Source organism: Orbicella faveolata, unplaced genomic scaffold, assembly GCF_042242905.1.
Source record: "Orbicella faveolata isolate gen_17 unplaced genomic scaffold, um_ofav_v1 contig_12, whole genome shotgun sequence".
Lineage (NCBI taxonomy): Eukaryota > Metazoa > Cnidaria > Anthozoa > Scleractinia > Merulinidae > Orbicella > Orbicella faveolata.
This window is the reverse complement of record NW_028301539.1, coordinates 23284552-23312485: the sequence shown is the minus strand read 5'-3', so window position 1 is coordinate 23312485 and position 27934 is coordinate 23284552. Positions and strand designations below refer to the sequence as shown.

The window sequence follows — 27934 nt, the reverse complement described above, 5'->3', positions numbered from 1 at the left end:
GAAAGTATTCACGCAATTACTTTGGTTTTGGTTTTGCTTTTGGTTTTGGTTTTGGTTTTCCTACGGTTCAAGATTGGCGGAGTAGTCTAATTGGTAAGTAATTGGTTTGGTTTCGGTTTTACGACACTGAATTGAAAATCGCTCTTTGGACAACTACTTAATACTAGCGCCCGTCTTTTCGCTTGCTTTCGTTTGTTGCCACGGTCTTCAAGCAAATGATAATGCTGAAGAGTAAATGTTGAAGTGAAAATGTCCAAATCCTACACGCTATTTCAGACTAAAACGGCCGTTTGCATGGAGTCGAACGAACGTGCTTCGCGCTCGAATTCGCCGGACTACGTAGGCAAGAGGGAGGGCGAAACGAGAGAGCGATCTTGGAGCGTATAAAACACTCTCCCCACCCAACCTCTCTGCGTTGTCCTCGTTCAATTTCCAGCCGTTTTTATTTTGCCCCGGTTCTTGCCGATTCGTAAAGAAATCAGAAAGTCTGTGAGCAGGCTGCCTAACTTATCTTAGATAGCTTGCGGTTAAACTTTTTGTTAGAGCCAGTAGGGACCAGGATGAGAGCTTTTAAGGTGGCTGACAACAGGATTTTCAGGGCAGCACTTTACTTTAATGGGTTGACACCATCATTCTTTTTCAGTTTCAGCTACAGTAATGGCATCAAACAAATGCATATGCCCAATCACTGGCAAACAAGTTATGATCATTTTCTTGAAGTTAAAAATTACATAAAAACAGCTGTTTGACCTTTTAAAAACACTCTTAATTTCAGATTTAAGTGCTCATAACTCAGAAAAGAGCTCAGTGACTCCCATTTTGTTTAGCAAGTCAATATTCAAGTTTTTTAAAAAAGTTTTTTACAAAAGTTTAACACAAATAAGAGCTACCTAAAATTCCCCTTCCAAATAATTCCGTATTTAAGGTTGACGCACATTACTAAGATTCTTGACTATCTTGTGTTATAGAGCGTTTTCTCGCACGTGACCAGCAGCCCTGTAAATTTATTGGAACAAAAGAAAAGGTTCACGTAGGAGAAGACTTCAACTCCTACAGGATTGGTTTGGTAAACCAACATGGCCGCCGTTTCAGTGTTTTGGTACACTAGATTGGCTACCTTGACGTCAAGTTAAAACGTTCTATATTCTCAGATTCAAGATTCCAGTTCTCAAAAGTGAAACAAGTTTACACGCACACACTAGTTCTTCAACAACTCATCTCACACATCTTTCAGATAGTTTCCGGTAATCCAAGAAATATCCATTCCCGCCATTTTCAGGAGCTCGTTTGTCGCGTAGACAAACTTTTGGAGGCCATTGCACCGGAATCGCTCTTGGTATGGCTTCTGACTCTTGTCATGGTACACAAAGAACAGGACATCATCCTGTACTCCGTACTGGAATCTGAAATCTATGGTGAAATTCTGCTTTATCTCATATCCCTCTTGGATATAGATTGGAACACTGTATCCGTTGCGAGTAGCGTATTCACACAGTACGTACGTCCGACTTCTGTCTCCACCGAAACCAGCAATTGAGCCCTGCTTCCAATGAATGGTGAGAGTTTCTCTCTTTTCTCTGAGTGCTAGTGTTTCGCCTTTCAGAGAACCCATTTCAACCAGGTTCTAAGGAGATATAACAAAGGGACAAGATGTGATATTTAATATTACTAGTACTAAGACAATGGGAGTATTCAGAAAACATTCAGAATACATGGGTGAGATCGCCTATTCTGTGAAACCTATGTTACTCAATTTCGATTGCCGCAGTAATCAATGTAATTTTCAGTTTAGTTACTTGTGAAAGAAAGTTGAAAATGGTAGACCGATAAATTTCGACTAAACATGTTGGTATTCTGTATATCGCAACACCAAGGTCAAGGAAAGAGCTAATTTCAACTGCAAACCCAGCATAAAACTTACAAATAAACTCAAGTTCTATCTGTACATATAGGTTCTCGTTATTGAATTAAGAGAAGTCCAAAAAACAAACGTAGATTACAATGTCAGTGTACGGGTCGAAAGAATTTCGTTTGGTAAGTCAAAGAAAACACAACATATCAGCGATAACTGAGTGATAACCAATACAATGGAATGATTAATTGCCAACCTCTAATTTGTCTCTTAAGCGGAAAAACTATTTCCGACCATCGAGTTTGCTGAAATATACATGCGTTTCAACAAACATGAGTAAGCCATAGCTGAGTAAAGTAATACTGTAATATATCCTAAACATTGCCTTTGACCTAGTTAAGACTGGTTGGGAGAGGAGTGGAGGAAGGAGGTGGTAGGGGGGGGGGGTGTTGCTAGTTAATCAATGAGACAGTTGTAAATTCTGTTTATATCTATGCTTCTAGTCGGTCATAACTTAAACATTACTTCTCGGTGACTTAGCGCTCACTTCTCGATTATTTTCATCTAATGTGTTTGAAAGAAACAACCGTTTCTACGTAAATGATATGCTGCTCGCACTTAAATATATATACATCGGCATTTGTTTGAAACGAAATACCAGTTGGTTTGATTTGTGCAAATAATAGCGCAGGAGCATCTCTTGAAATATCAAACATTTTATAGGCTACAGGCTACGGTTTTACCTTCTTTGTATATTCGTAGACCCAGAGGTAGATAATCTGAGCGAGTGACCTTAATACGACAGGATACGAGGCGACCGAAAGTTTTCAGGAAGAAGTGAACGAGACAGCTTGGCGCAAAACGTCTAATGGCACGTCTTCCGTTTTTAACAACGCACCACACCACTGGTTTATGAATCAATGGACCCTTTGAAACAGTTCATTAACCGTATAATGGAGCACAATTTTAAGGGGCCATTGTGGTTGAGGTACTCTCAAAGGACTTACAGAGGTACCCAATAAAGGGATCAGCAGTACATAATAAGGTGCCAAGAGAGGTACACAACTCAGTATAAGCGGGCAACAAAGGTACACAATTAAGGTACACAATTAGGGAACAAATCCGGGTGGAGCTGATAGAAGAAGTCAATAAAAGGAGCGAATACGAAAAAGAAGTCCCGCCAGTTTGCAATGCCTAGTTTCAGGAGTTCGGTTAGAGGGTGCAGCAAGAAAAGCGGTGAGAGAAAATATAAGAAAGAGGTTAGTTTTTCTAATAGTTATTTATTTGGTATGTCGTGATTTTATTTTGTGAGAACTTTAAAAAACGAAAATATAAATAAATAACAAAATACCCCCCAAAATAAGGACTTGCAACAAAATTTAGAAAGCAAAACTATTTGTTATAAACTACAGTATATATTTTTTAAAGCTGTAAAGATTAACCAGTTTGTTATGAGTACGAATTACAATTTTCAAACAACTACGCATAAATTAAAACAATTGGAATGTCACTTGTTCATTCAGTTGAATATATAAAGTATAATGCCAGAAAAGGTATTTCACTAATAAACACTACCAATTTTGCACCTCACTACTTCACATATTATCAAAATTTACTTCAATCGATAACGGAAGTCGAAGGCCAGAAGCGAAAAAACAATAATTTTATGGTATTCTAAATTCATGATCAAACGTATTTTAGATTGCATTATTTCTAGTACTAGGGAGTTTAAGGTCCCGCCGTCTGCACTTCGCCGGAAAAATTATTTCTATACGGTTAGGCCTACCGTCCACACTAATCCGTCGCGAAAACGGAGGTTTTCTCTTCAAACCGGGGGAATTTGAAAACGCCGGCTTTGCGCTTTAGCGTGGACGGCAAACATTTAAAAACGAAGCCGTTTTCGTAAACGATGACGCTACGATAATGATAATATTTCCTTGTCCCAGATTTACTCAAACGCAAATCCAAAATGGTCAGTGATTGTTGCGTTCTCAAATTTCTCCGGTGCAGCGTGGACGGGGCCGTAAGAGACGGTCTGTTGTTTTTGTCCTGACTGAATTTTTTCGAGAAGCCGTAATCTCCGTCATAACTACTTGTGTTCTAATAGTCTGGGCATAGACGGCCTCGCCGAAGTACTTCTCCTGGTTATGGACTCCTGCTTAATTATCATGGCACAATCAAATGCCAAGGGCATTTATTGAAGTATTATATCAATTTAATTATCAATATGCTCCTTATATACTTTATATTAAAGAATAGTCAAATTTAATTTCTTCTCATACGGTGTGTGACATTTGCAGACTGCAGATTGCAGGCTGCCATACTGAAAACTGCAGACTTTTTACTTATATCGCATTCAGTCCCATTTCCATAACCGAAAACTAACCGTAAACAGGCTAACCTGAGCGCTATTCAGGCTAACCTGAGTGATATTCAGGTTAACCAGAGCGGTATTTAGGCCTAAATATAGTCTAGAGTCTGAAAATGTCATTCACCACTTTTCAGGTACATTCAATAGATATGGGCATGGTTTTTATCTATACTTCTTTTAACAACTGTTTGCTTGCTTGAACACATCAGAAAACTTACAGACTATACGGCAGGTAGAAGAAAACATTTGCAGTTTAGACTAAATTATACCTTTGTGGCGTTTTTCATCACCATGTTGAAGCAAAAATAATCATTTTTGGGAAAATTACAATCGGTGTTAGTATGAAGTCGCCTGGTTGGTATCCTTCTTTATGGCATAAATATGTCGGCCAAATAAAATAGAGCAGTCAATAAAATAATAAAGTAGATTGATACCATTAGCATTTACTTCAAAGCTATCTAGATATCAATTCTAAATTATTATCAGGTATGGAAAGTTAAAATTGAAATTAAAAATATCCTTCTTTATGATAGTTCAATAACACGCTCATCTGGGACATCATAAATGCCAAGATGCTTTATACACAAACTTGCATAGATATGACTTTGTTTTTCTGTAGATGGGAAAAGAATAGCTTTGTAGAAATAGTCTGATGAAAGCCAACAAAACGTGAATGATATTGACAGTAATAGTAATATAAATAAGATAACGACTTTTTTCGAACAGTTCTCGGCACAGCCAGCTGTGAGATACAAAATACATTACTGGACCAGAATGGCTCGGACAAGTTGGACAAAGAAAGTGAACAAGAACGAAATGCTCCTCTTGTTAACTGGCAATTTTGTTTTTACAGAACGGTTACTATAGCATATCGCTTTGCAGATCATCTACAGGTTTGCAAATCATTTGTTGCGTTACTTGTACTAATATGGGGTGGCTATTTTGAGATAGAGATTCTAAAGTAACGTTACATGTACTTGGGAATTTTACAATGAGGGCGGTAAAGGGGTGGGGGGGGGGGGGGGGATAGATCACGTTTCACGGAAAATAAAGCAGCCCGTTCACAATTCACGAAAAATTCAACATTGACATTTCACGCTTCACGGAAGATAAAAGAGAACGTTTTGGAAAATCACGGTAAACGGCGACTATGGAAATCACGATTCACGAGGAAAAAAATGGCTATTTCACATTTCACAGGAAATAAAAAGGGCCGATCACGGGTCACGAAAATACCCTTTATCACCCTCTACAAATGACACTTGCGCAACATCGGTCGGTGACCGGCGACCTCTCGCAACTTATAACTACATGTAGAAGACTGCTATCAAGTCAGTTAGGCTGCATAGGAAAAGATGGGCTGAAAACTAGACTGCATATAATAATCTTCCTCTACGTGTTTTATATGTACTTGTTCCTCCCTGAATGATGGTTTACTCAGTTCACGTCCTTGATATGGTTCTTTTGCCGTCCAGTGAAAGTGTTCATTGCCACATCAACTCCAAGGAAATTCAAAAGCAGGTCGACGGCTTTCTCTGGTAGAATGCTTCAAAGATGAAAAAAGAGGAATCCTGTTACAACGAGTAATGCAGAACTTCACTGATAATTGTTTTCATCTCTTAATTTTCGTTCCTTCCCGATTTCAATGAACCCATTCTCCTAAATGAATTCTGCACATTTCTTTCAGAACTATGTGTAAAATTTCTTTACTTGTAAATACAACGTTTTATTTTTGTTTATTTCGCTAATTCTTTGAAACTGAATCTTTTTTTAGAATGAATGACTGACTGACTGACTGACTGACTCACTGACTGACTGAATGAAGGAATGAATGAATAGAAGACTTTATTTAAGTGTCAAAGGGTATTTAGCTTCTAAAAAAGAGGTTTTGATGACATTATCTGGAGAAGCAAGGTCCCGTCCACACTAGGCCAGAGGAATTTGAAAACGCAACAATCACCGGCCATTTTGAATTTGTGTTTCAGGAAAACTCGGTCAGGGAAATCACATGATATGATTATCGTGACGTCATCGTTTTCGAAATGCTCCGTTATCAAAATGTTTCACGAAAAGCCAGCGTTTTCAAATTCCGCCGGTTTGAAGAGCGTTTTCAAAGAGCTCCATTTTCGTGACGGATTAGTGTGGACGGCAGGCCTAGCTGTAGACATAATGCTGCGTTTTCAAATTTCTCCGGCGTAGTGTAGACGGGCCTAAGACGCTTATCTCCCTAGGGGTTCACCTGACATTTGATCGAATTTGACGTATTTCATCACTGGGAAAAGTGCCATGAAGGCTCCGAAAGCTCACGAGAGTTAAACATTTTGATTCTGCTAACTCAACAGAATTTGGAAGCAACTTTTATACTCTTCGGTAGAGAACTGGGGCGCTGGGAGTTATGTGACAAGAAGATGACACAACAACCTCTGACTGTCAGTGCTAGCAAGCTAGAGTCCAAACGGCTAACCTTAAACCAACGCGCCTCTGCAACAACATACATGGTTTGAACATACCTTTTTGGGATTTTGAAAGGAATTGTCAAAACCTATCCATGTTCGAGACAAACCCATCATTGCATTTACGTGTAGAATCGCTGAACTTACTGTTGCAAGGCTTTTGAGAAATATGCTCCTCTAGGCATCATAAGGAAGGTCTGGTTCTTTTCTATGGCATCAACAATCTTTGATGCTGCATACTGTGGAGTTAGCACACCAAATCCCAGCAAATGAGGAAACCTAGAAAACATAATGATTAGTTAATAAACTTTGAAATAAACTTTGTGAACAGATGTGTACAGATCAGCAGGAAGCAGCTACTATTTGGAGATTTAAGTCTGCAATCTGCATAGATCCGCATATCTTGTAATTTAAACTATTTTAAATAACCAAACAACGTTTTTTAAACCTCTGATATGTCTTAACCGGTTCAATCGTCTATTTTTAAAGTTCTTCTTTGATTAATCATTAGTAAAGTTTACGATATACTCCTCCACTTATCCTCTTAATCAATTCTTCATCTACCCTTTCCCTCTCTTTCTCACGTCAACTACATCATACCACAGTATTTCACCCCCTCTCCTCCTCCCCCTTCCTCTACCCTTATACAACCATTCCTTATTCCTCTCCCCCAATCACCTACTTGCCCATCTCCCATTCTTGGCCTTGTCCTTCCCCTTGATCCCTGCTGACTAAATTTCTATTTTTCCTCTCTCTAATTTTCCTTCTCCACCCCTCTTCCTCCTCTTCCACCACCCCTCTTAAGTCTACTTGCCTCTTCCCCATCCTTGTTTCTCTCTTCAACAAATCGTCCGTTTTGTATACCACCTCCCCTTCCTTCCTCCTTTACCACCCTGCCTTCTGTTCCTCCTCCTCCTTTGCCTTCTCCTACTCCTCACCACTGCCATTGCCACTGCCGCCACCACTGTCTCCGCAACTGCTGCTGCCACTGCCTCCTCTGCCTCCTCCTTCTCATCATCTCTCTTTCCCTTGCCACATTTTTTTTTTTGTACAGTCGAACCTCTCCATACAGACACCTCTCTAATATGGACTGTTTCCTATGTACCAACAACATTCTCATACATTTCCTCTGTGGGTAAACAAATTACATATTTATATATTTCACATATTTTTTACATTTTTTCCTCTTAAAAAAAACCCTCTATAATGCGGACCCTATCTAAAATGGACAATGGACACTAAATCTCGGCCTTAGGGAGCAAATTCATACAAATTTAACCTCTCTAATACAGACACTTCGCTCTGTCCCTTTGGCGTCAGTATTAGAGAGGTTCGACTGTACTACTTTTTCTAATCTCCTCTTCCTCCTTCTTTTCTTCCTCCTTCACTACCTTAGCTGCTTCTCCTTCTCCCTCTGTTCCTTTCCTTTGATTCTCTTCCTCCTCATTGTCTTCATCCTGCCTCTCCTCTACAACCCCCTTCCTTCTCTGACTACCGTTCCTTCTCTTCGTCTAACATCATCTTTCTCTTTTGTGCATTACCAGACTAATCATCTCAATCCTTCATTTTCTCCACTAAAATTCAAATTATCAGTGCCTTTGGATTATTTTTTTTCTTACACAGGGAAGCATCACCTACCTGAACTTGACACCTTCAAACATTCCAGTAGTTATTAGTGAAGGGCATACTGTTGTGAACTGAATACCAGTCTTTCCTTGGCTTGCCATTTCTTGACGTAATGACTCCATCAGACCAACGGCTGCAAACTTTGATGAGCAGTAGTCTACTGCACCAGGAAGACCAGTGCAGCCAGCTAAGGATGCAATACTCACAATGTGGCCATGATTCTGTTGAAGCATGCTTGGAAGAAATTCTTTGATTGTCTGTATGGAGCAAACAAAGGCAGTGATATTTAGTGACTTAAAAACCACCAGGATGCTGCCTGCATATCTTCCAGCTAATGTAAATATCACAGGCACAGTGCATGCAAAGTGGGATCTATATAGTCTTGATCTGCATACATTTCGTGCCTAAAGCAGGGGTGGATTAGAGGGGGGGGGGGGGGGGGAGGGTGGCAAAATTAATGTTGTATTTTAAGTTGACCAACCATCTTTAAAGTGGAATTTTTTATTCGGTTTGGGAGAGGGGTGGTGGCTTGCGCTCTGCCACCATTTCTTCTTTATCATTTTTCAAAAGATCTTTTAGCCTTTTTTAACCATTGTTTTCTCTTAGGATAAGAGTTACGTTACGTTAAGTGAACGTAAATGTTTTGCAAAATTTTCCATTTTGTTGCAGAGTTTTGTAAAATGGTGTAACAAGGATGATGATGATGATATATGAAATAAGCATCCAATAGGTCTCATGGGAATTGAGTGATTGTACATGTAGTATGCCCTGAACAATTATTTATTCCACAGAGACATGCTGAAACTTTTCAATGCACCTCCAATAAAATAATGTGTGAGAAAAATGATTGTCTTAATAGACTAGAGACAGAGTCCTATGCTCCTCTATCCTCTTAGGTCAAGAAGTCTCTATCATTTAAGAACTTACCCAGAAATGAGCGAGGGAGTTTACATCAAAAGTGGCCAAAATCTCTTCATCCTTTGTTTCCAGTAGTTTCTTTCCTGTAACAATGCCAGCATTGTTTACCAAGAGGGAAACTTCACCAACTTCCTCCCTCACTCTCTTTGCTGTCTTGTAAATTTCATTCCTATCTCGCACGTTACACTTGTAAAAATGTGCCACACCCCTAGCAGCTTCTATCTCCTTTGCTACAGCTTCTAGTCCATCACTATTGATGTCCCATATCACCATTCTACAACCTGTCAAACATATCAAGTGATCAAGATGAGGATTAACGCAACATGTTCGATGCATAGCTGAACTTCACAATTATAATAGCTGCAATAATATTATTGCTGGTCTGAAAATGGCACATAAGCCCTTGATGATGATGCCTACCAATTACGCTACAAATTCAGTTGTAGACGCCTTGGCTTAAGTGTAGGTAATCAGATAAAATACTTTTCAAAGTCATTATTTTATGATGCAGAGTGTTTTGTAGATTATGAGCCTGAGATTTCCATGAGCAAGCTCGTAGAACATATATGTGGGAGTGAATAATCTAATTGTTTTCATAGAATTCTAACTGCATACAGCTGTATGTAAATTTTCTTGAAACAAGGATGTTCAATTATTTCTCAACATAGAAGTACATGTATAAGTAGTATGAAACTTTACTTTTGAGTGTGGACTTAATTATGAAATCCCAAGCTCATAAAAATCTATTAAAATCTTGGCTTTCCTAAACAATTGTTAAATAAAGTTCAATGACGCAGCCAATAAAACTGAGGCATTTGAATTAGAATTCTACTACTGGCAGTAGTACACCTGACTACCCCCCTGGGGGCTTTTAATATCTGACCACACTCTTGCTGGTCAGCTGTAATTTTGATATTAACTGAATTTACATAAATTAAAAAAAGTAAGGGGGAAAATATCAAAATAATATTTTTCTAAGGTGTTTTTCATCTAAATTTATCATTTTTATAACACAAGATAATTATCCTATTTAAAGCAGCTGAGCAGGTGACAGACGTCTGCCGGTGAGGTGGTTTCCTGTTTTCAACATTTTATATCTACGAGATTTATAAAATCGGAAACAAGAGAAGTGATTTAGATCAGCCCCACGGGTGCCCAAACCATTTAATTTTTTAACTATATGCAGGCCTTATTTTTAACCTGAAGTCTTTGGAGATCGAACCGATTCGATCTTTTTCATTGCGACTGTGACTCAATACATTGAGCTGAAGTTTGTAATTGAGTAAACAGAAACTTAAATTAAAGTTTAAATAATAACACAAACCTTTGGATGCTAAACGAAGAGCAATCAATCTTCCAATTCCGCTTGCTGCCCCAGTCACCAACGCGATGTCTTTTCGAAGGCTCTTTCTTTGCGACGGCAAAATCCACTTGAATCCTGACATAGACACGTGAAGAAAAACCCGGACGATAATGAACGCGAATTCCCACATTAAAGACATGATGTAACCTTTTCCCGTGAAATACAGGAGAAAGAGAATGCCTTGAAAGATCACCAGAGAGTACAACACATAAACAAGCACCATATTTCAATCAAAGCCGCAAAATATAATAGAGATCAACCTGATCTTTTTCTATCTACATAAGGTATAATGTTTTCATACAGCAGCTGCTCATATGACTTCCGGAGGACTGGGGAGAGGAAGTATAGAGAACACCGCGGTAAAACGCACTGCGCATGAGTACAAATTTGAGCTTCCGGTAAATTACGCATTTCCGGTTACGTATTAAAATCCAATGTAAACAAGATAAAATCCCGTACCGCGAAGTTTGAAAACAAAAAGTAAGAGTTAGCAAAAGAAAGTAGGGGAAAGGTTTGTCTCGTTGAAAAGTTTATTTTTCATTTAAGTTTCAAGCGCTTGCACCCAGGGGTTTGGTGTTTGCACCAACAACAAAATATGAGAGAATTTCGGGCGCGTTCGCGCTCGACAAGAGCAATTTTTTTTTACGTAGTTCTCCTTGTTGCGTTGGTTTGGTTGTGCGGTTCCTTCGCAGAAAAATGTGGGAAAGCCAACAAAAGCAGCCGTAAATGTGCCGGCAAAAAATATTTTCTGTCTGAAGATTTAACCAGAGCTGCCGAACTCAAGTGGGCTCAACAGTTTGCCGTGTTCACTGGGACGAAATACGGACGAGCAACAACAGATGTTCGGTTCCTAGAGAAAACCATTTGCGAGGCGTCAGGAAACAGCGGATTCCCGCGAGACTTTTTGGAGTCCTGGATGCCATAGGAGCAACATGTCATGGGTACAAGCCAGGTGCAAGGTGGTGCTACAAATGCTGTACCAGAGTGGACGAAGGAACAAGGTTTATCTCGCATCCTGACTAGAAGCCGCCGGTCTTACGAACTATTGGCAGGTCAGTTAGTTAATTAGACATCGGTTAATTATAATTGACACGCAGGTTCGCACTGCCTTGGATTGCTGCAAGGATTTTCGGCATCTCCTTACCAGCAAATTAAATGAAATTAAGGAAAAGGAAAGCATACTCTTTCAAAGATTTTTGTTGCAACAATAAACAAGTTGTTTGTATCAAATTTTCTAAAATTTGCGGCAAAATAGACATGATACCAAAAAAAAATCATTTTAAATTTAATTATATTTCGTGTTAAATGATCCAAGTCCTACGCATGTATGGTTCTCCACTAAGATGGAAATAAACAGCCCTCAGATGACAAACTTCAAAAGTTACCTATAAAATTATCTCGCACTACTGATTTTGGAGTGTTATTTGCATTTAATGTACCTCACATTTTTATTTTACTCTTCTTGACTACAGTACAGTACGGTCAATTGCTTCACTGAAATTCATTGTTGGGGTGCAGGTAGCAAAAAGCCACCTCAGGTGGTTCAGTCTAAAATTGGTATATTTTGGAAAGAAAAAGGTAGCACAGAAGCTGGGAAATATTATTTTGAAAAATTAATTGCCAAACGAATTTAAAGAAAAATAATAATTTTAAAGACAGCAAAACAAGAACTTTATGCCACTTGACAAATTTATTTTTCCTAAGACCAAACCCATAAAATTGCACCAATAATATTGTCTAAAATTAATGTCAGTTTCACATATACTTATTGAAATTCAGTAGTACTGCAATGTTGTCTCCACACCGAGGATTCAGTTAGAGGGATGTCCAGGAACCCTATGGGCACCCACTTCATGAAAAATTTCACTAAAAATTCACCTACTCCATTTTCATTGGTGGGGGGATATGCTTTTTGGACAGTATCTGGATACAAACAAACTCATCACTAATATGTTTATTTCTTATTTTTTATTTAGATCTTGCAATTTACCAATTTTAAGACTACACAAGAACTTAAAGCAGCAACACAGCATTAGTGAAGGCCTCCAAAAAGTTCAGAACCATTTCCAATTGCTGTTCTAAAGACTTAAATTTCTAGAAGAGGCTTTTGGAACAGACCTGCAGTACCCAAAAAGCCAGCAAACATCCATGGCAGAAATACAAACATCATTTGGGGTGGTAAAAATAAATTGCTATGGTGAAGTTACAATGGATAAAACAGTTTGTAACAGGATGACAACAGTAATCCTTGACTTAACTCAACTATCAGGTTAGTATCACTTACCTGAAATGTAAAGATACAAGACGTACAAGATACAAGTATTTAAAAATACTGTAGTTGTAGTCAGGCATAGTAATAAAATCTTAAAAGTTGTTGTCACTGACTTAAAAATCTTAAAATAGACGTTTCGGCTTAAATACTATAACCTTCTTCAGTGATGAAATGAATGTTAATGGCGTCTAACCAATTAATGACCACGTGCATATTCCAGACATTTACAAAATGCTAAATTAATCCCTAGCGAGTTCTTCACATTCTTATAAACATCTCATTTACATTTAGACGCCATTAACATTCATTTCATCACTGAAGGTTATAGTATTTTAGCCGAAACGTCTATTTTAAGATTTTTAAGTCAGTGACAACAACTTTTAAGATTTTAAGATACAAGTATTTTGAAGGATAATTGTTTGACATCATGATAATCCATGGCACACTGTAATAACACCATCTGACCAAAACTCATTCAAACAGATTATCATTATTTACATGTATTGCACATGGTCAATGACAATATCATAACTTTCATCATTCAGTTGAAGTCATAAGCACTAATGAGAAGGATTTAGAGGACTTCTCAATAATTATTATGGCAATGATTTGGAAGAGTTATCTGAGGTGTCTCTTGGCCAAGAAAAAAATGCTGCGTCAGAGTTGCCACAAACTATTCAAGTCTCATCCTCTTAATGATTTGGAAAACTGATAATTATTTTGGTTTGAATATTGACTAGTGACTTAGGTAACAATCAAAATAACATAATGTTGTTTAGGTGACCGGTAAGGGTAACAGACACCATTTCAAGATTATATTTCTGATACAGGTATTGTATTTGTGCAATCCAATAAGTAAGAGGATGTATTAAGACCAACACGACAGTGATTGACACAAGCATAGAATCAAATATTTAAATTTAATAAATAAAATTATTTCAATAATTTATTTAAATAAGTAAAATAGATATTTACGTTTTCTATTAATTTCAGAAAATTCATTTTACCAGCTGATCGGAAAATTTTAGATATCCTTGCAACATCATTATGAAAGCAGTGATGCTGTGCCATTGTATGCTCCTAGACAGATGAAAGAGTTTGCTGACAAAACTGCACCTGGTCTTTTCAATGTCATTTTGCAGTCTATTCTCTGGGAAGATCCAAGACTGAGTGAAGAACACCGTGTATTAGAGGAAAAAAGAACTCTTGTTTTGTTGTGCACAATAGCATATTTCAGGTACTTTGTCCTGTTTTATTCTTATTTGTATTTAAAATACAGGTCTCCTTGGAAGACCATAAGGCCACTCAGTTTAAAAACTCTGTTTAATTAATTATTGCACGTTTCTTAACTAGAACAGCAGACACAGCTTTACCCCAATATAAATGTCAGTTCTATTATATAATGAAGTAAAATTACTAGATGTTTTACCTTTCTTCACATTTAACCCCTTGAAAGGTAAGGACATAAAAGTAGTTCCAGTGAACTAACTTGCAATAATGCCATTCTTTTTGTAGATCTCAGAAAACAAATACACTTCAAAGAGAAGAGGGATTATTTATCCAGCAACATGGGGCATCCTGAGATGTTATCAATTCTGGAAGAATTTGAGGCTTCAGCACAAGCTGAAGGGATGTGGATGGTCAAAAAAGCAGGCTCCTCAGGGAGCAGCCAATGTTTGTAAACCTTCAGTTTTCAAATGTACTTCAAGTGAGTTTAAAGTACGGTAGTTTAAAAAGCTGAAAGCTATAACTTTAAAATACTGTGAATTAAAAACTTGTCCAGTTAGTTGAACAGTCTTTTTGTGTACATATGGATAGGCTAGCAAAACAGTGTGCATAAAGGAAACATGTTATTGTAACATAGAAAATCATATAAGTCACTGAAATGATTTTAAATTTTAATAAATTTATTGTTTCAAATGAGTGAGTTACTACACAGTTCTGTAATGGTGTTCTGCCTCTTATTACTAGCAATGTACAACTTGAAGACTCCTTTGACCTATCCATCCTGAATGAAAATCCAATGGTACCTCAAAGTTCTCTGGCATTTTATTTAGAATGGCTCACCAAAGAAGGCAGTCTTGCTGCTGTTGTAATCATGAAATTCTGAAAGTAAAATTGAAATTTATTTCCAAACCGAAAATTTGTATTTTCATGCAGGCGCTTGACTACTACATGTAGCTTGAGTTTTAAGTGAGCTTCTCATGATCAGCTCAACAAGTTGCAATCGTGAGATCACTTCCATTATGAAATTCGTAGTATTATAAGCTAAATAAAATCGATAAACAACGAATAGACTTACAAACCTTCTCTGTCACCATGAAAAAAATTTTCAACGGATATAATCTTGTAGCACTCCAAGCCGGCAACAAATTGAAAAAAAAAAAAACAAACAAAAAAAAAACAGGCATAAACAAGAAGAAGAACCCTAACTTTAGATATTTTTAAATTATTGGATCCCTCTTTTTAACCATTATTGTACACTATTTTTAGTATTATGACGATTGTATTGAAAATTTCTGTTTTCCTTGTCTAGACTTAGTAGTAGTAGGTCCACATCAGCTGTACAGTTGCACACTTTTAAAACCTACTTATCAAATAAATGTATGTATGCGGAGCATTTCGTACATACCTTTTTTGTATTTGTGGTCCTTTCTTCTTTCATCTGTGGCTGCTGATTCACAACAACAAGCTTAAACACCGCGAGGCAAACAACAAAATTAATCTGAACCACCGAACAACACGGGCAAACCGGAAATGTTGAACTTGACGCATGCGCATACGTTTTGCCGCGGTGTTGGTATAGAGTCCCGAAGTGCTATGCTTCTGATCTGACAGAAGGTATTGATAAGCATGTACTGACCTCACTAACCCCCTCAGTAGGAGTAAGAGGCTTTAATCGTTTCGTACGCTTTTCATCGTCGGCCCTAGCAGCTCATAGCAATATGATAAAAAAGTCAAAACAACGAATAAAACAAGTTTTATTTTCGAAACTCTTGAAGTTGCTCCGCCATCTTTGACGAATACCCATGAGACTTTGCAAGCGCAAATATGAACCCGCGATATTTTGGTGTCACGATTGAATCATCTCAAAGATGAAGTAATTTTGAAAACGTGGAGAGTTTAATGCCCTTTAATATCGGCTACGTTTCACCAGATTTGAAAAGCGATGTGAAATTTAAGAATTGATACTATTAGGCTTACCATTGAGTGCAACAAAGATGTTGTGCAACGTGTATTTCGAAGAACATCACGGTTTAAATATTCATTAAGGGACTTGTAAAGTCATGTTGGAGAGTTTGGCCGCATGGGTTCTGAGGACGTACGTGGGGGAATATGTCGAAAACCTGAACACAGACCAACTTTCCATTGGCTATGGTAAGTCAGGCTAAAGAATAAACGTGCTAGCTTGGATGTGTAACTTCCGCTTAATTCTGTGCGTGATACTTGCGTTACACATCGACGTGTGTGTACACAACCTTCTCACTTTGCACCGCGTAATACGTGGTGTCTAAACGAACAAATACCAGTCGATTTACTAACCTTTAGAAATTTCCTAAGGTATTTAGAGACGAAATGGTATTTGTTCCATAAGATGCCTTCTTCATATGTAACTGTTTTTCTCGCCTGGCTGTGATCGATGTATGCAAGCTCTGAGATTATATTTTTAAGACATGTAAGCTTATATCATGATTTCAACTTTGTTGCGTTAAGCGGAAGCAGAATATAATCACTATACAGTACACAAAGACTCGCAGTACAAGAAATTCTCATAGCATCTCTTGTGCTTATAAAAGTAATAAAATAAGAACTTAAGAACGAGATAATGTAGTTTAGTGACTGAATAATTAAATTTTGTATATTGTTTTGTACATGATCATTTATGGAAAGTGGTTATCTAGAAACTTTAGTTATTATGGGTGTTCTTGATTATATTCTTATTGAATAAATTCTCGAATTTTACAAATTCAGCTATAATATCTTAGCTGCTTTCTTATTTCTGCATTGTATTCAATATTAACAAAAGGCGGTCATTTGCCAAACTTGCTCTCATGAATTAACAAAAAAAGCTGACTGAAGCATTTACAATGTATCGAAAAATTTGGCATCATGTGCAGGTCATGGATATTTAATCTTCATTTCATCAAGAACATTGTTGTGGTGTCATCTACATGTGCATTATACATGCAGATGTAGTTCACTGAAGGAAAAATATCTGGGAATATAAAGCATTTATTTATACCACAGCAAAAAAAGAAGCTGTGATTAATAAATTATTGACTAACCTCAGATTAAGTTTTTCATGCTTAAGTGTTATTACATGGCAAGGCTCAAGATGGCAAGCATTGTTTGTTCTGTAAAATCCATGACAGCTGATTGTACACTCATTGTCCGTTGATGGTTTTGTAAATGAAAGAGTAGTATCAAAAGACTAAATGATATTAATTTGTTGAAAGTTTTTGTTTGGTCCATTTTGCCCCTAATACAGTTATACTAATACAGTGTACTACTTAGAACTTACGAACTTCACTGAGATCTCGATGCAGATTTAGTGGTGTCTTTAAAAAGTTATCTTTCTGTTGTCTGGTTGTTTGTTTTCAATAATGTCAGATTCTCATTGAAATGGCTTTTATTACATGTCTGCTTTCAGTGTTACGTGCATAGGTGACATCTTTCGACCATCTTTGGACATGCCATCTATTGACATGCTATGTAAATGGCTGAAAGACCGTTTGACTGTCAAACTGGCAATTTTTCCAGTTATTAGTGGAAGAAATGACAAATGAATGGTAATTACTGACCTCAAATGGCTGAAGAAGATTATGCGCCTAGCATGTTTCCTGATTTATGGGATAATTCAAATGATGATCAGCTCTCAGTAGAACTGGGTCACTACTGTTTTTGATATTTGAAAGATGTAGATATTCAAAACAGTCAGAATGACTTCTTGATACTCCTAGCGTTATTCTGATGTCAAATAAATCTGTCTTTCATGACTAAAAGTCGAGTTGTGTTGAGTCTGTTGTGCTTACATTTTTGACATGTATAGGCCAGGTTACATAGCATGTTGAGAGATGGCACGTCAAAAGATGGCATGTTGAAAGATGGTCGAAAGATGTCCCCTATGCATGTAACATTGTTCAAAAGTGGTTGTAAATCAATGCTAATTTGATGTGGTTTTGTGGAATGTCAAAGTGAAGAAACCACAATCAATGCTGGGTTATGAGGCGGGCCTCCCCTGTGAAAGAGTCAGGGATACACAAGAAACCAGTTTGAACATGCATGGTCCAAGTTTTATTTGACCCCTGATGGGTTTAGAACACCAACGCAGGATGACAGGATTTTTCAGTTTTTTTGCGTGCAGCTCTGAACAATGCCTCGATGGCTTAAAATGTTGGCTTACCACCCTGAACACCCTAATTGATATCAACGATTTACATCCCTAAGCAAGAAGAGGAGCATCCCCGACCCTTTCATGTGCATGAGATGTCCTCTTAGGGAGGATCATTGAACTAGTCAGTCAGCTACACACTTGGTAGAAATGAAGATATTCACCTCCAGTCAATGGATTTTGCAATACATGTATTTCCTGTTTAAAATATTACTAGTTAACACAATATAATGTAGATTTAGAAGAAATGACAAACTAAATTACCTGGCCAGGTGCAGAGTGGCCAGTGATGGTTTGGAAGAAAGGCCCAGATACATTATCCACATTTGATCGTGTAGTTGATCGAGCTCTGCCTGTCAATTGCTCTACATGAAGAACAGAAAGATTTTCATTACATTCATCTGTAGTTAATTATGGAAAGTTTATCCAGTGGTTGGTACACTGATTGTGAACAATCAACCATAGACAGACGATCGCCTGCTGTCTCAGTTCAGGGCAATGCGAACAATATCAGTGACAGACCATGGACCAGTAGCAGTTATTGTAGATCTTTCAAAAAGAAAACCGTTTATGAATGTAAAGTATTGCTTATTTTGTCTGGAATGTAGAGACCAAAAACTAGTGGACACCACATTAAATATGCCAATTAAGAAAAAGAAAACGGAGTTGAAATGTCAATGGATTATTAGATTGAACTGGACAAATGACATGCAAACTTGGATGCATAAATATGTGTTCTCAAATGTTGACGATTGTTGAACGTTTGGAACGTAGAAACTGGGGCCTTAAAGGGTGCAGTTTATTTCAGAGTATATATTAGTGCACAGCCCACTGTACCTCGTCTGACGTCATGTTTTTGGTAATGAGGCCACTGTTCAAATACTGCTGGTTCTTGGAGAATGTTGTTGACAACAGAAGCTGCCATGACACTAGCAAAAGGCTTCCAGTTTTCAGTTGAAGAAGCAGTACCATCTGCATAGTCAGAGATGCCCTTAATGATGACCCACTCCATCTTAAGATCATGGGCAGCACTAAAGACGCCTGTGAAAAGGAACAAATACCGCAGAACATGTAGTCCCCATAAATAAACCCCAGTGACTTTCCAAATACAATTGGACCCTGCTAAATTGAACTTGGTTATTTCAAACTCACTCCTGTTTGGAACTGATTTCTGTCTCCCTTGGCCTAAAATAAACCCTGTTTATTTCAAACTCCATCGGTAGAGTTGAAAAATTCATTTCACTTTAATCTTGTACTGTAAAGAACTTTTTTGTCAGGTGTTCTCTTCAAGATTGCTCTTGCTCAATAAAAAGATACATTCCATCATGTAGATTACATATTAATAATTATTATCCAACTCTGCTTTGTAGAGTACAAATAATGCATGAAACGAGTACAAATATCACATGATATTTGTCTCGTCAAAATACGGCACAACTCGTAAAAATATACAGCGATACTACACACCAAAATGTCTAATAAGATATATGTATTACTTGTTATTTTCAAATCTAATGCTGACCCGGTTATTTTGAATTCTAGGTATTTCTTTTCCCTCCAGAGTTTGAAAATTCATTTTAAATTCTCTTCACCTTCTCTAGCTTATAATAATTTATAGTTAATAAATTTTTTTTACAACTTTTATAGCCTATTGTTTCCTTAGAGATATTTGAGTAGTTTTAAGTACATATTAATATATGTCATTTTAGACTTCTTCCCAACTTGAAAATGACCTTTGATTGGCCAAAATGTCGTTCTTTTATAGCGTTAGTTTTTTATCATGAAAACAATTTCAAATAACTTATTGATTCAAGTTTGAAATAGCGGGGTTCAATTGCAGTAAGTCTCCAAAGTACCCCAAGCATGAACATCCTCCAATAATACATGTACTCCCCAACTATGAAATATAAACCCAGGGATTGAACTACTAGTATTTTACAGTGTTTTTTTTTGCTATAATTTTAGTCTCCTACCAAACACTTTAGCTAGTTTGGTATTTATTTTTTATGTTCATTTGACTAATCTGGCAACTGAATGTTAACCTTCTTTACTTGTTGTATATCTTTTATTTTCTTTATATGGTTGTGTTTTTGATTATGGCAAGTTGAGGATACTGAAGATGTCATTTTCTGCTATTTCACAGTTGTTTGTGCAAATTTACATGTATGTAATAAAAGAGCAGTATATGGTGGCTCGAAGATATGAATTTTATTTTCACATGTTAAAAACTACAATATTTTACTCAATTGCTGTGCTTGTTCGTAAAATATATTGTTGTTACCACTTGAAAATAACATTCATATCTTCAAATATGGGCAGCCACTGCAAAGGTGGTCCAGTTCTCTGTCACGCAATGCTGAAAGGGTAGTGTCATGTGACAGAGAGGGGCCAGAAGTGGATTAGTTCCAAAGGGAGTTCTGACCATTCTAGAATGATTCGACAAGCCTATCCGCTACCTGTAGGGTTTACAATGCAACATAAATAATAAGCGTACCTCTCGTTTAAAATACAATTTGGACATTACATTGCCCCCTTTCCCCTGCCCTGGGAAAAAATCCCTCCCTTCCATCCAATAATCTGAGAAATAAACTGTCTTCTGGTAACAAGTCCATCCCTTCCCAAACATAAGCTGAGAAGACTGGTGAGTAGCACAATAGCAACAAGCTATTGCAGTGAGTTTCTGGCAGTCTTTTAGCATCTTTTAACAACATGTGTGTCCAATCCATTCGCAAGCAAGAAGCAGATGGCCGACAAGAATATGTAGTGGTGATTTGTATCAGTATCAGTGTGGAAATAGTGTTGATCTGGAATTAGTCTCATATCTATTGCAAAAAACAAATTTATTTAGATAAGCAAGGTTAACCTTTGTACATTGAAAGTGGGAGGTGTTACTGTCAATGTACAGGTAGCTGCCACTGATGGAGATCCTGTTCTCTTTGACATTTCCTATCTTGTTCAGTATCTACTAGACATAAAGGCCAAATTTATACCTCCGGCAAATTGTAGATCACTTTTTAAACAAAATGGCTATTACCAGCAAGCTTATTTTAGTTGCTCTCTGGGTGTTGAGAATCAAATTACGATGCATGTTATTTAGATTCTCATAATCATAGCCCTCACTAGAAAAAAACGGTTGCAGAAATTTCGACAGACAGCTAGGGAAATCTTGTTTCAAGAAAGGTTAGGTTTGAGGCCCTTTTTACTGGGCCTCTTAATTTTTACTGGCAAAAGAGCACTATGCAACGTATCTTTCGCGTATTTGAAGAACCTGTATTCTTTTTCTGATTTCCGGATTCCGGATAATTTCCAGAGTCCGGAGTCCGGAGTCCGGAGTCCAGAGTCCGGAGTCCGGAGTCCGGAGTCCATATTTCGTTGGCCAACATCATGCGTGTAGTTTTGACGTGAGTTTCTGGACAACACTAAACGATCGAATAAAACTGCGATTACCATACCTTGCCCATCCATTTCAACTGCTATCGTGTTGGGATATAATTCAACGAGCTCTTCTCGTCGCGTGTTCGAGTCAATTTCCTCTGGTCCACTCAAAAATTCACCACTGCAATGGACGTTCACTTTTCTCGCTTCCGTGTTCTTTAACGGGGCTACCCAACCATCAGCGGCGTGTCTGATTAAACCAGCAATATCTCTTCCTACTGGTGCAGATAAGCCACGAGGCTGGACTCCAGTATCTGTGACAGTTTTGTCGGCATACGTAGTCAACTTTGAAGAAACCACTACATCTCCTAACTTCAGTTTGGTTTTTTCGCGATTCAAAGCTCCGCAACATCCGACACAAAACACAGCTTTCGGCAGCAATATTTCAACGGCATTTTTCACCTTAATCAGTGTTCCTCCGGGTTGTGTGGCGCCCTCTGAACACGTAATTAACACGATTTGTAGCGGTTTCGTGCCTTCTCGTTGGCCCATCTCCCCGAAATACAGATAGCCAAGCTCTTTCAAATAACTTCGAAACGGTTTTCTCAGAAAGAAGTAACAGGCCAGAAACTCGCAGTCTTTCACTGTCAATAGAAGAATATCTATTGGAAGCTCAAAATCCCCCCAGTGCTTGAAAGCTGTTGTAAGATTTCTTTTTTCTGGAATAGTAATACTAAGTTCTGGTGGCTCCAGTTCATTAGCTGACAACATGGTGAATTTGCTGTACATCGCAAAAGAACGATCGATATTTGCGTAGGAGCAACAGGTCAAATTTAATTGAGAAGCGAAAATTTCCCTTAAACGTCACTTCCGATTTCTTTGTTTCCTTCTAGCCACAGTTCCATAACATACTATTAAAACAAGATAATGCGAAGGAAATCAAGAAAAGAGGGGGGTGAATAGGTTTTCGGATCGACGGATTTGGCCTTAAAAAACGCACGGATTTTTGCGTTAAATCGGGAGGATTCGCGGGTTTTGAGAACACAGTGGATCGTGGAATAGCTGTGGATTTTCGCGCGGAATCCAGATTGTACTTGTCTTGACATTCGGATCTTGGGTCCTAAACGAGATTTGGATCGTAGATCTTTCTTCGAGGGTTGTACAGGGATATTTTCGTGATGCGTGATAAGCTCATTTTATTTTCGTAGAATTTAGGAGATTATTCTTCGTGACCTGAAGATTTTGCGTGACTCGTGAAAAACTTGAATTATTCACCGATATTCGTGATTTCACCAGTCTATTCTACGTTATTTTGAGACGCGAGTCCTCCGAATGGTTAGAGTCGTCTATCGAGAGTGACTTACATGTAGACATGCGATTTGTAATATGGAGCCTTGACTTTCACGATTTTTCTTTCTTCAAAAACTCTTTCTAGTGTAAAAACAGGTTATTAAAAAGAGTATCTTACTTGCTTATTTTCGTGATTTGGGAAAACAAAATAATCCGTGATCCTCAATTTTTTCCGTTCGTGAACTGTGCCATAGACCCCCCTGTACAACCCTCTTCTTCAGCCTTGGTCGGTATGTTAATGAGTTCATCCAAACTATTTCTTTTTTCGAACGAAGCTCATTTAAACTCAGGTGTGAGATTGTCATTGGAATTTTACTGTGTTATAGTCGTCAAGCATGTTGCCTTCTTTACTGTTTGTGCAAAATTAACAATGGCATTCACATTTACCAGTTCACCTTTGAACTTTTACATTTCTGTTTCCGGATGTGGTTGTGGTTTTGGATTTAAACAAAAATATTGGCCAATCAACGGATTTGGTGAAAAAAAGGCACAGATCGGCGGATTTGTGCACCCCTATTCACTCCTCCTCTGAAAACAAATGGGACTACTGTATTTGTAACATGCTTGGTATTTATCAAGTTAATTTTTTGTGAAAAAATACTTTGTAGTCGTCGGGTTAGGAGTATAGGTGAATCTTTGTTTACACTTTTTGCCTCATTAACATATGCTTATTGCTATCTGATGACGCTAATAAAAGAAAAACTCTGAATATTGAAAAGGCATAACAGTTTCAGTTATCTCTGAAAATTTGAGCCCAATACATGGAATGGTTTCGGAGAAATTCTCTTCTAAAAACTCGAAATTTTACAGAGAAATGTATGGCTCATTAACTTTTTTGCCACACAGCAATTTTGCAATTTTTGATGGCTGATATTTCCTTCAATATTGCTTGCAAAGAGCTGAAAATTGCACAAATTGCTCAACTTAATCAACTTTTTCAACTTTTGCATTTAGTTCATATAAACAGCCACGGCGTCTATGAGTCAAGTCGTATGCTAATGAGGAAAAATGTAAACAGTGACGTCAGCAAAGATTCGCCTATATCATGAGTGGATGAGTGAGATATATATATATGTATGTCACACCAATCAGATTGGGGCTACTATGATTAACCAATCAAATTGCTGCTTTTGAATTGTTTGTGTGAAGATTTTATTCCAATTTGAGAACGGCCTTCTTTGTTTTCCTGTCTATAGGAGCAAGTATTCTTGAACTGACCTTATTCCTACATGTACAATTCCGATGCCACATTTACCGTGGTTATAAGCCCAGGACTTCGTGGGTGGATCTCAAAAGAGTTCTGAATTCGATAATCAGCCACGAAAACTCAGTCTTTGGCATACACTAGCTAGCATGTGAAAATTACATGCCAGAAGGTTTCAATCGTTTGCATTACGTGTAGTGTGTACATGTAGAATAAAGTCCAAGCCATTTATGCTTGTGCAAAATTATTTCTCTGCCGAAACCAAAGAAATTGCTGACAGCTAGCTATGAATGAGAAGACTGCTGGGTTTTGTAACTTGTTTTTGTTGCAAGTAAATGTAACAAGATACAACCCTAAGTTACAAATGGTTTAAGGTTTATGGTTAAATGTAGTTAAGACTGTTCAACAGCAGCAGCAGATACAACAACAATAACAACAACAACAACAACAACAACAACAAAACAAGTACAAATGAAAACTAACGCTGTTAGAAGGTTCTTTCGACGATTTGAATGCAACCTCCTCCCCAGGGCCTTTTCCACTTTTCAAACGGCGTTAAGGAGAAGGCCCTGGGGACAAGGCTGATTTAAATGTGGGCTTGTCATGGTCAGCAATATTAGGTCCATGTAAAATGTCCCAAATGTCTGTCTCGGAAAACGCATAGATTTTGTTTTAGTGGTGATGATCTTACGGAGGGACGTGATCACCAAAAGGCAATTTCTGAAAACAATTGACACTTTTGGTTTCCACACAGGAGTGGTTATTCCCATGGTTAGAATAAACAAACAGGAAACTAAACAATCAAGTGGCACATCCAGAAACTTCAACTTAATCATAAATTTTTTTACAGTGAAAATGCATTCTCTTATTTATTGTTTTGGTTTTGAAGGACAAGGAGGTAGGTTGATGGCTGGCTTAAAATACTATGGGTATAATAAATTTCTTGTTCCAGGGTTTGGTCTGGTGGGGTTATTTGAGAGGGGGCTCATTTGAGATGGGGGGCTTAACAGAGGATTTACACATATAGCCGGAACTCATTCTTGAATTATGAGGCTGTGACTCAGGACTGTTATCTTTTTCATCAGCACTGAGAATTGCAACCTATAGTGTGCCCAATTTAAAAATCTGTGAATCATGACTGCTACTCAAATCTTATCAGCTGACAATCGAAAAGAATCAGTACTACATGTGGTGATTCTTTGTGCTGACTGAAAGAATCACCGACTCTGTAGAGGAGAATGCTGAATGCTCCCTCAACTTGTCATCATTTGTTTTCCTAGGCACTGTAGACCTTCATAACCTGCCATTAAAGAAGACAGCCTTGAAAGGTCTTGAGCTACCATTAGAGGTGAAATCAGGGTTTATTGGACATCTGCAACTCTCAATACCCTTGCGGCGACCAAAGTCTGAGCCATGGATTGTGCATATTAAGAAGCTCTATCTTGTTGCTGGACCTCTCCAACATTCAGAGGTAGTAATGTTACATGACACACAGCATATGTATCAATTGTTACTGCTGTCATTGACATCTGCAGCAAGTAGCAAGTGTACATGTACATGTAGCAGCAGCTGCTATAAGGTTGTTAGACATTTGTGGTTTTTCTAGCATTAACTTTGAGCAGCAAACAACTACTTAAGTTTGAATTGAAAAAAGAAAAATGCCAATGATGAATACCATCTAAAAATTAGCGTGAGATCATATTATAATCTATTATTAAGTGACTCTTAATCTCGTGTCAAATTCTCCTTTTTTCATGGATAGAAGTGAAAAGAAATTTGCGAGAAGTTTACAGTCTATCAGATATCACTTAGGGCCTTTTTCCGCCTGCACCCCTTTAACTCTGAAAGATTAGCCTGCGTGCACACATATTCTCTTAATTCCTTTGGTTGATGCAGAAAAAAGACATCTGAAAAGATATAGATTAATTAGCCTAGATCATGAATTTGCCTCCTAAAGCTCAGTGATTTTAATCGTGTAAAGAATTTGAACTTAGGCAGGGTGCAACTCCAGTGGGGGGATTCAGAGTTCAGTTTTGGGAAGCTTGCACACATACTGAATACTTACTTTCTTGCTGTGTTTCTACCAAGTTATTTTGTAACATTTACAATCCTATGATTACTTTCCATTCATAGCTCACATTGGCAAAAACAATCCTAGTAGTTTGTGGTGAATTTGTCACGTTTGAAACATTTGAATGTATAACAGTGTATATGTAGTATTACTATATATGACTCACATGTAACTCCCACATTTTCCTGTTAGTAGCTCTGTAGTACATGTAGATTGTAATTGTGCAGTTCCATATAAAATATCTATATCACCCCTCTGGGAATTCCAATTTAGCTTCATAAATTTTCCTTATTTTTTTTGGTCTTACAGAACCTGACCCCCATCTCCAGGAAATTCCCAACCCTTCTGTGGGGGGAGACTGGAGTATAGATATTTTCTTGAACTGCACTTTGTGACATGACAAAGTTCAAAATTCAGACATGAGATATGCACATGTACTCTGTTCCTGTGCCCTCTGTGTGAGAGGGCCCTCTCCCTGAGAGAGGGAGAGAGAGAGAGAGAAGGGAGCAAGGGATAAAGGAAACCATGTGGAAACAGGGTGTGGGCGAAACTACTGAAGACAACTAATCTACTTTTTGGGCTTAAAACAGCTGGATGCTTTCCTTATAATAATATTTATACAAGTATATTTATTCAGTGTAATGCCTGCAAATACCTAATCAAGCCAGTTGTTCAAAGTGATGATAAATTATTAATATTTTTTTTCTTTAGTACAATGAAGAAGAAGAAAAAGATCGTGAAAGGGCTCGTAAAAGAAAACACTTGGATGCTTTGGAGGCTCAGTGGCTTGTAAGTAGAGTGATGCACTCCTTTACCTTTTGACTTTAAATTCAAATATTTAATGTTTAAATAATATTAATTATTAACTAATTAATCATCAACTTGGTAGCTTATTTTGGGAAGGATTCAAATTAATATTAAATATTCAATGGAAACTTAATTAAAATCTCCTTGGAACTCTTTTTTTTTTTTAAATAGGCAGCTAGAAATGAAAACACTGGAGGCTTCTGGTCTGGTTCATGGTGGCCATCCTTGTATTCATCTTTCTCTACAACAATCGCTGAAAACTTGCAGGTACAATGTCATTAATGTTCTGTCTTTAGTGAGAACGGTCCCAGTTAGTCAATTTAAGGATGCCATAAAATCCTGTTGATAGACCCTTCTCTTACAACCTTTTTGATAACATCTAAGTGTACAATTATGCAGATCTATTTTGCTGACTTAACAAATAATCTCTTAAAGTGTTTAAGACCTCTACATCCAGAAAGAAGAGCTTACACTGTACCATAATTTGTTGAATATACATGTAACATTCAACAACAAAACAGTACAAATACTTATTGAAGTACCTATTTAAGTACCTATATACACTGTAGTAAAAAAAAAAAAACTTCAATGTCGATCCTTAACGAATCTTAGAGACGTTTCTGATGGTGCATGTCAGAATGAGCATTTTGTTGCTGTCAGTTGTACTGGATGGCTTTGTGGAATGGAGTGGTTTATTTTTAGAGTTGTTGTATTTAGAGGCAGGATTTGGATGTATTAAAACTGGCAGTTATAGACTTACTTTCATCTCTTACATAATTATACTTAATTTTAACAGAAAATTAGCTGTTTTTTTGAAATGCTAGAACTGAAAAAAGTTCATACCTGCATGTGTCTCCCAGCTGGTTAAATAAAGTGTTCT

General features: G+C 37.6%; 3 protein-coding genes and 2 long non-coding RNA genes across 11 annotated transcripts in view; 2 read left to right on the top strand and 3 right to left on the bottom strand.

Moving 5' to 3' along the window:
- Window positions 1-591: 591 nt before the first annotated feature.
- LOC110041767 (uncharacterized) lies at window positions 592-22544 on the bottom strand. Its single transcript, XM_089277090.1, has 4 exons — window positions 21700-22544; window positions 19085-19288; window positions 18512-18612; window positions 592-1624 (listed from the first exon to the last, which is right to left on the bottom strand). Exons 1-4 carry the CDS (start codon window positions 22409-22411, stop codon window positions 1220-1222), a joined length of 1422 nt encoding a protein of 473 aa, XP_089133216.1. The 5' UTR covers window positions 22412-22544; the 3' UTR covers window positions 592-1219.
- Window positions 3117-10902, bottom strand: LOC110041774 (short-chain dehydrogenase/reductase family 16C member 6-like). Its single transcript, XM_089277140.1, has 5 exons — window positions 10545-10902; window positions 9230-9501; window positions 8315-8559; window positions 6824-6955; window positions 3117-5769 (listed from the first exon to the last, which is right to left on the bottom strand). The coding sequence occupies exons 1-5, from the start codon at window positions 10804-10806 to the stop codon at window positions 5661-5663; spliced, it is 1020 nt and encodes a 339-aa protein (XP_089133266.1). The 5' UTR covers window positions 10807-10902; the 3' UTR covers window positions 3117-5660.
- LOC149117233 (uncharacterized) lies at window positions 10935-14778 on the top strand. Of its 3 annotated transcripts, XR_016203561.1 has the most exons (3): window positions 10935-11635; window positions 12560-12852; window positions 14371-14778. It is a non-coding gene; the product is annotated as an uncharacterized LOC149117233 (long non-coding RNA). The 3 variants fall into 3 exon arrangements; XR_016203565.1 differs by lacking the exon at window positions 10935-11635 and having other exon boundaries at window positions 12503-12852; XR_016203568.1 differs by lacking the exons at window positions 10935-11635; window positions 12560-12852 and adding an exon at window positions 13803-14092.
- On the bottom strand, window positions 14742-15915 carry LOC149117232 (uncharacterized). 2 transcript variants are annotated; one of them, XR_016203587.1, is made up of 2 exons: window positions 15488-15915; window positions 14742-15201 (listed from the first exon to the last, which is right to left on the bottom strand). It is a non-coding gene; the product is annotated as an uncharacterized LOC149117232 (long non-coding RNA). The 2 variants fall into 2 exon arrangements; XR_016203588.1 differs by having other exon boundaries at window positions 14742-14961.
- The window catches only part of LOC110041639 (intermembrane lipid transfer protein VPS13D-like), an 85374-nt gene continuing 73360 nt past the window's right edge, over window positions 15921-27934 (top strand). For 2 of the 4 annotated variants that reach the window (XM_089276873.1, XM_089276867.1), the window contains exons 1-4: window positions 15924-16233; window positions 25457-25647; window positions 26959-27036; window positions 27226-27321. In XM_089276873.1, coding sequence (XP_089132999.1) covers window positions 16143-16233; window positions 25457-25647; window positions 26959-27036; window positions 27226-27321 — 456 coding nt within the window. In that variant the 5' untranslated portion in view covers window positions 15924-16142. Of the gene's footprint in view, window positions 16234-25456; window positions 25648-26958; window positions 27037-27225; window positions 27322-27934 lie in introns of all 4 variants that reach the window. The other 2 variants (XM_089276880.1, XM_089276877.1) reach the window with 2 other exon arrangements.

Bases quoted from the DNA above. Each gene is read 5' to 3' on its own strand.
- LOC110041767 (XM_089277090.1), bottom strand. From the start codon at position 22,411: ATGTACAGCAAATTCACCATGTTGTCAGCTAATGAACTGGAGCCACCA. The intron at 19,289-21,699 runs GTATGGTAATCG...TCCTTTTCACAG, and splicing joins AGTTGAAATGGATGGGCAAG to GCGTCTTTAGTGCTGCCCAT. The intron at 18,613-19,084 runs GTACAGTGGGCT...TTCTTCATGTAG, and splicing joins AAAACATGACGTCAGACGAG to AGCAATTGACAGGCAGAGCT.
- LOC110041774 (XM_089277140.1), bottom strand. From the start codon at position 10,806: ATGGTGCTTGTTTATGTGTTGTACTCTCTGGTGATCTTTCAAGGCATT. The intron at 8,560-9,229 runs GTAAGTTCTTAA...TGCTCCATACAG, and splicing joins ACTCCCTCGCTCATTTCTGG to ACAATCAAAGAATTTCTTCC. The intron at 5,770-6,823 runs GTAAGTTCAGCG...TCATCTTTGAAG, and splicing joins TTCTCAAAAGCCTTGCAACA to CATTCTACCAGAGAAAGCCG.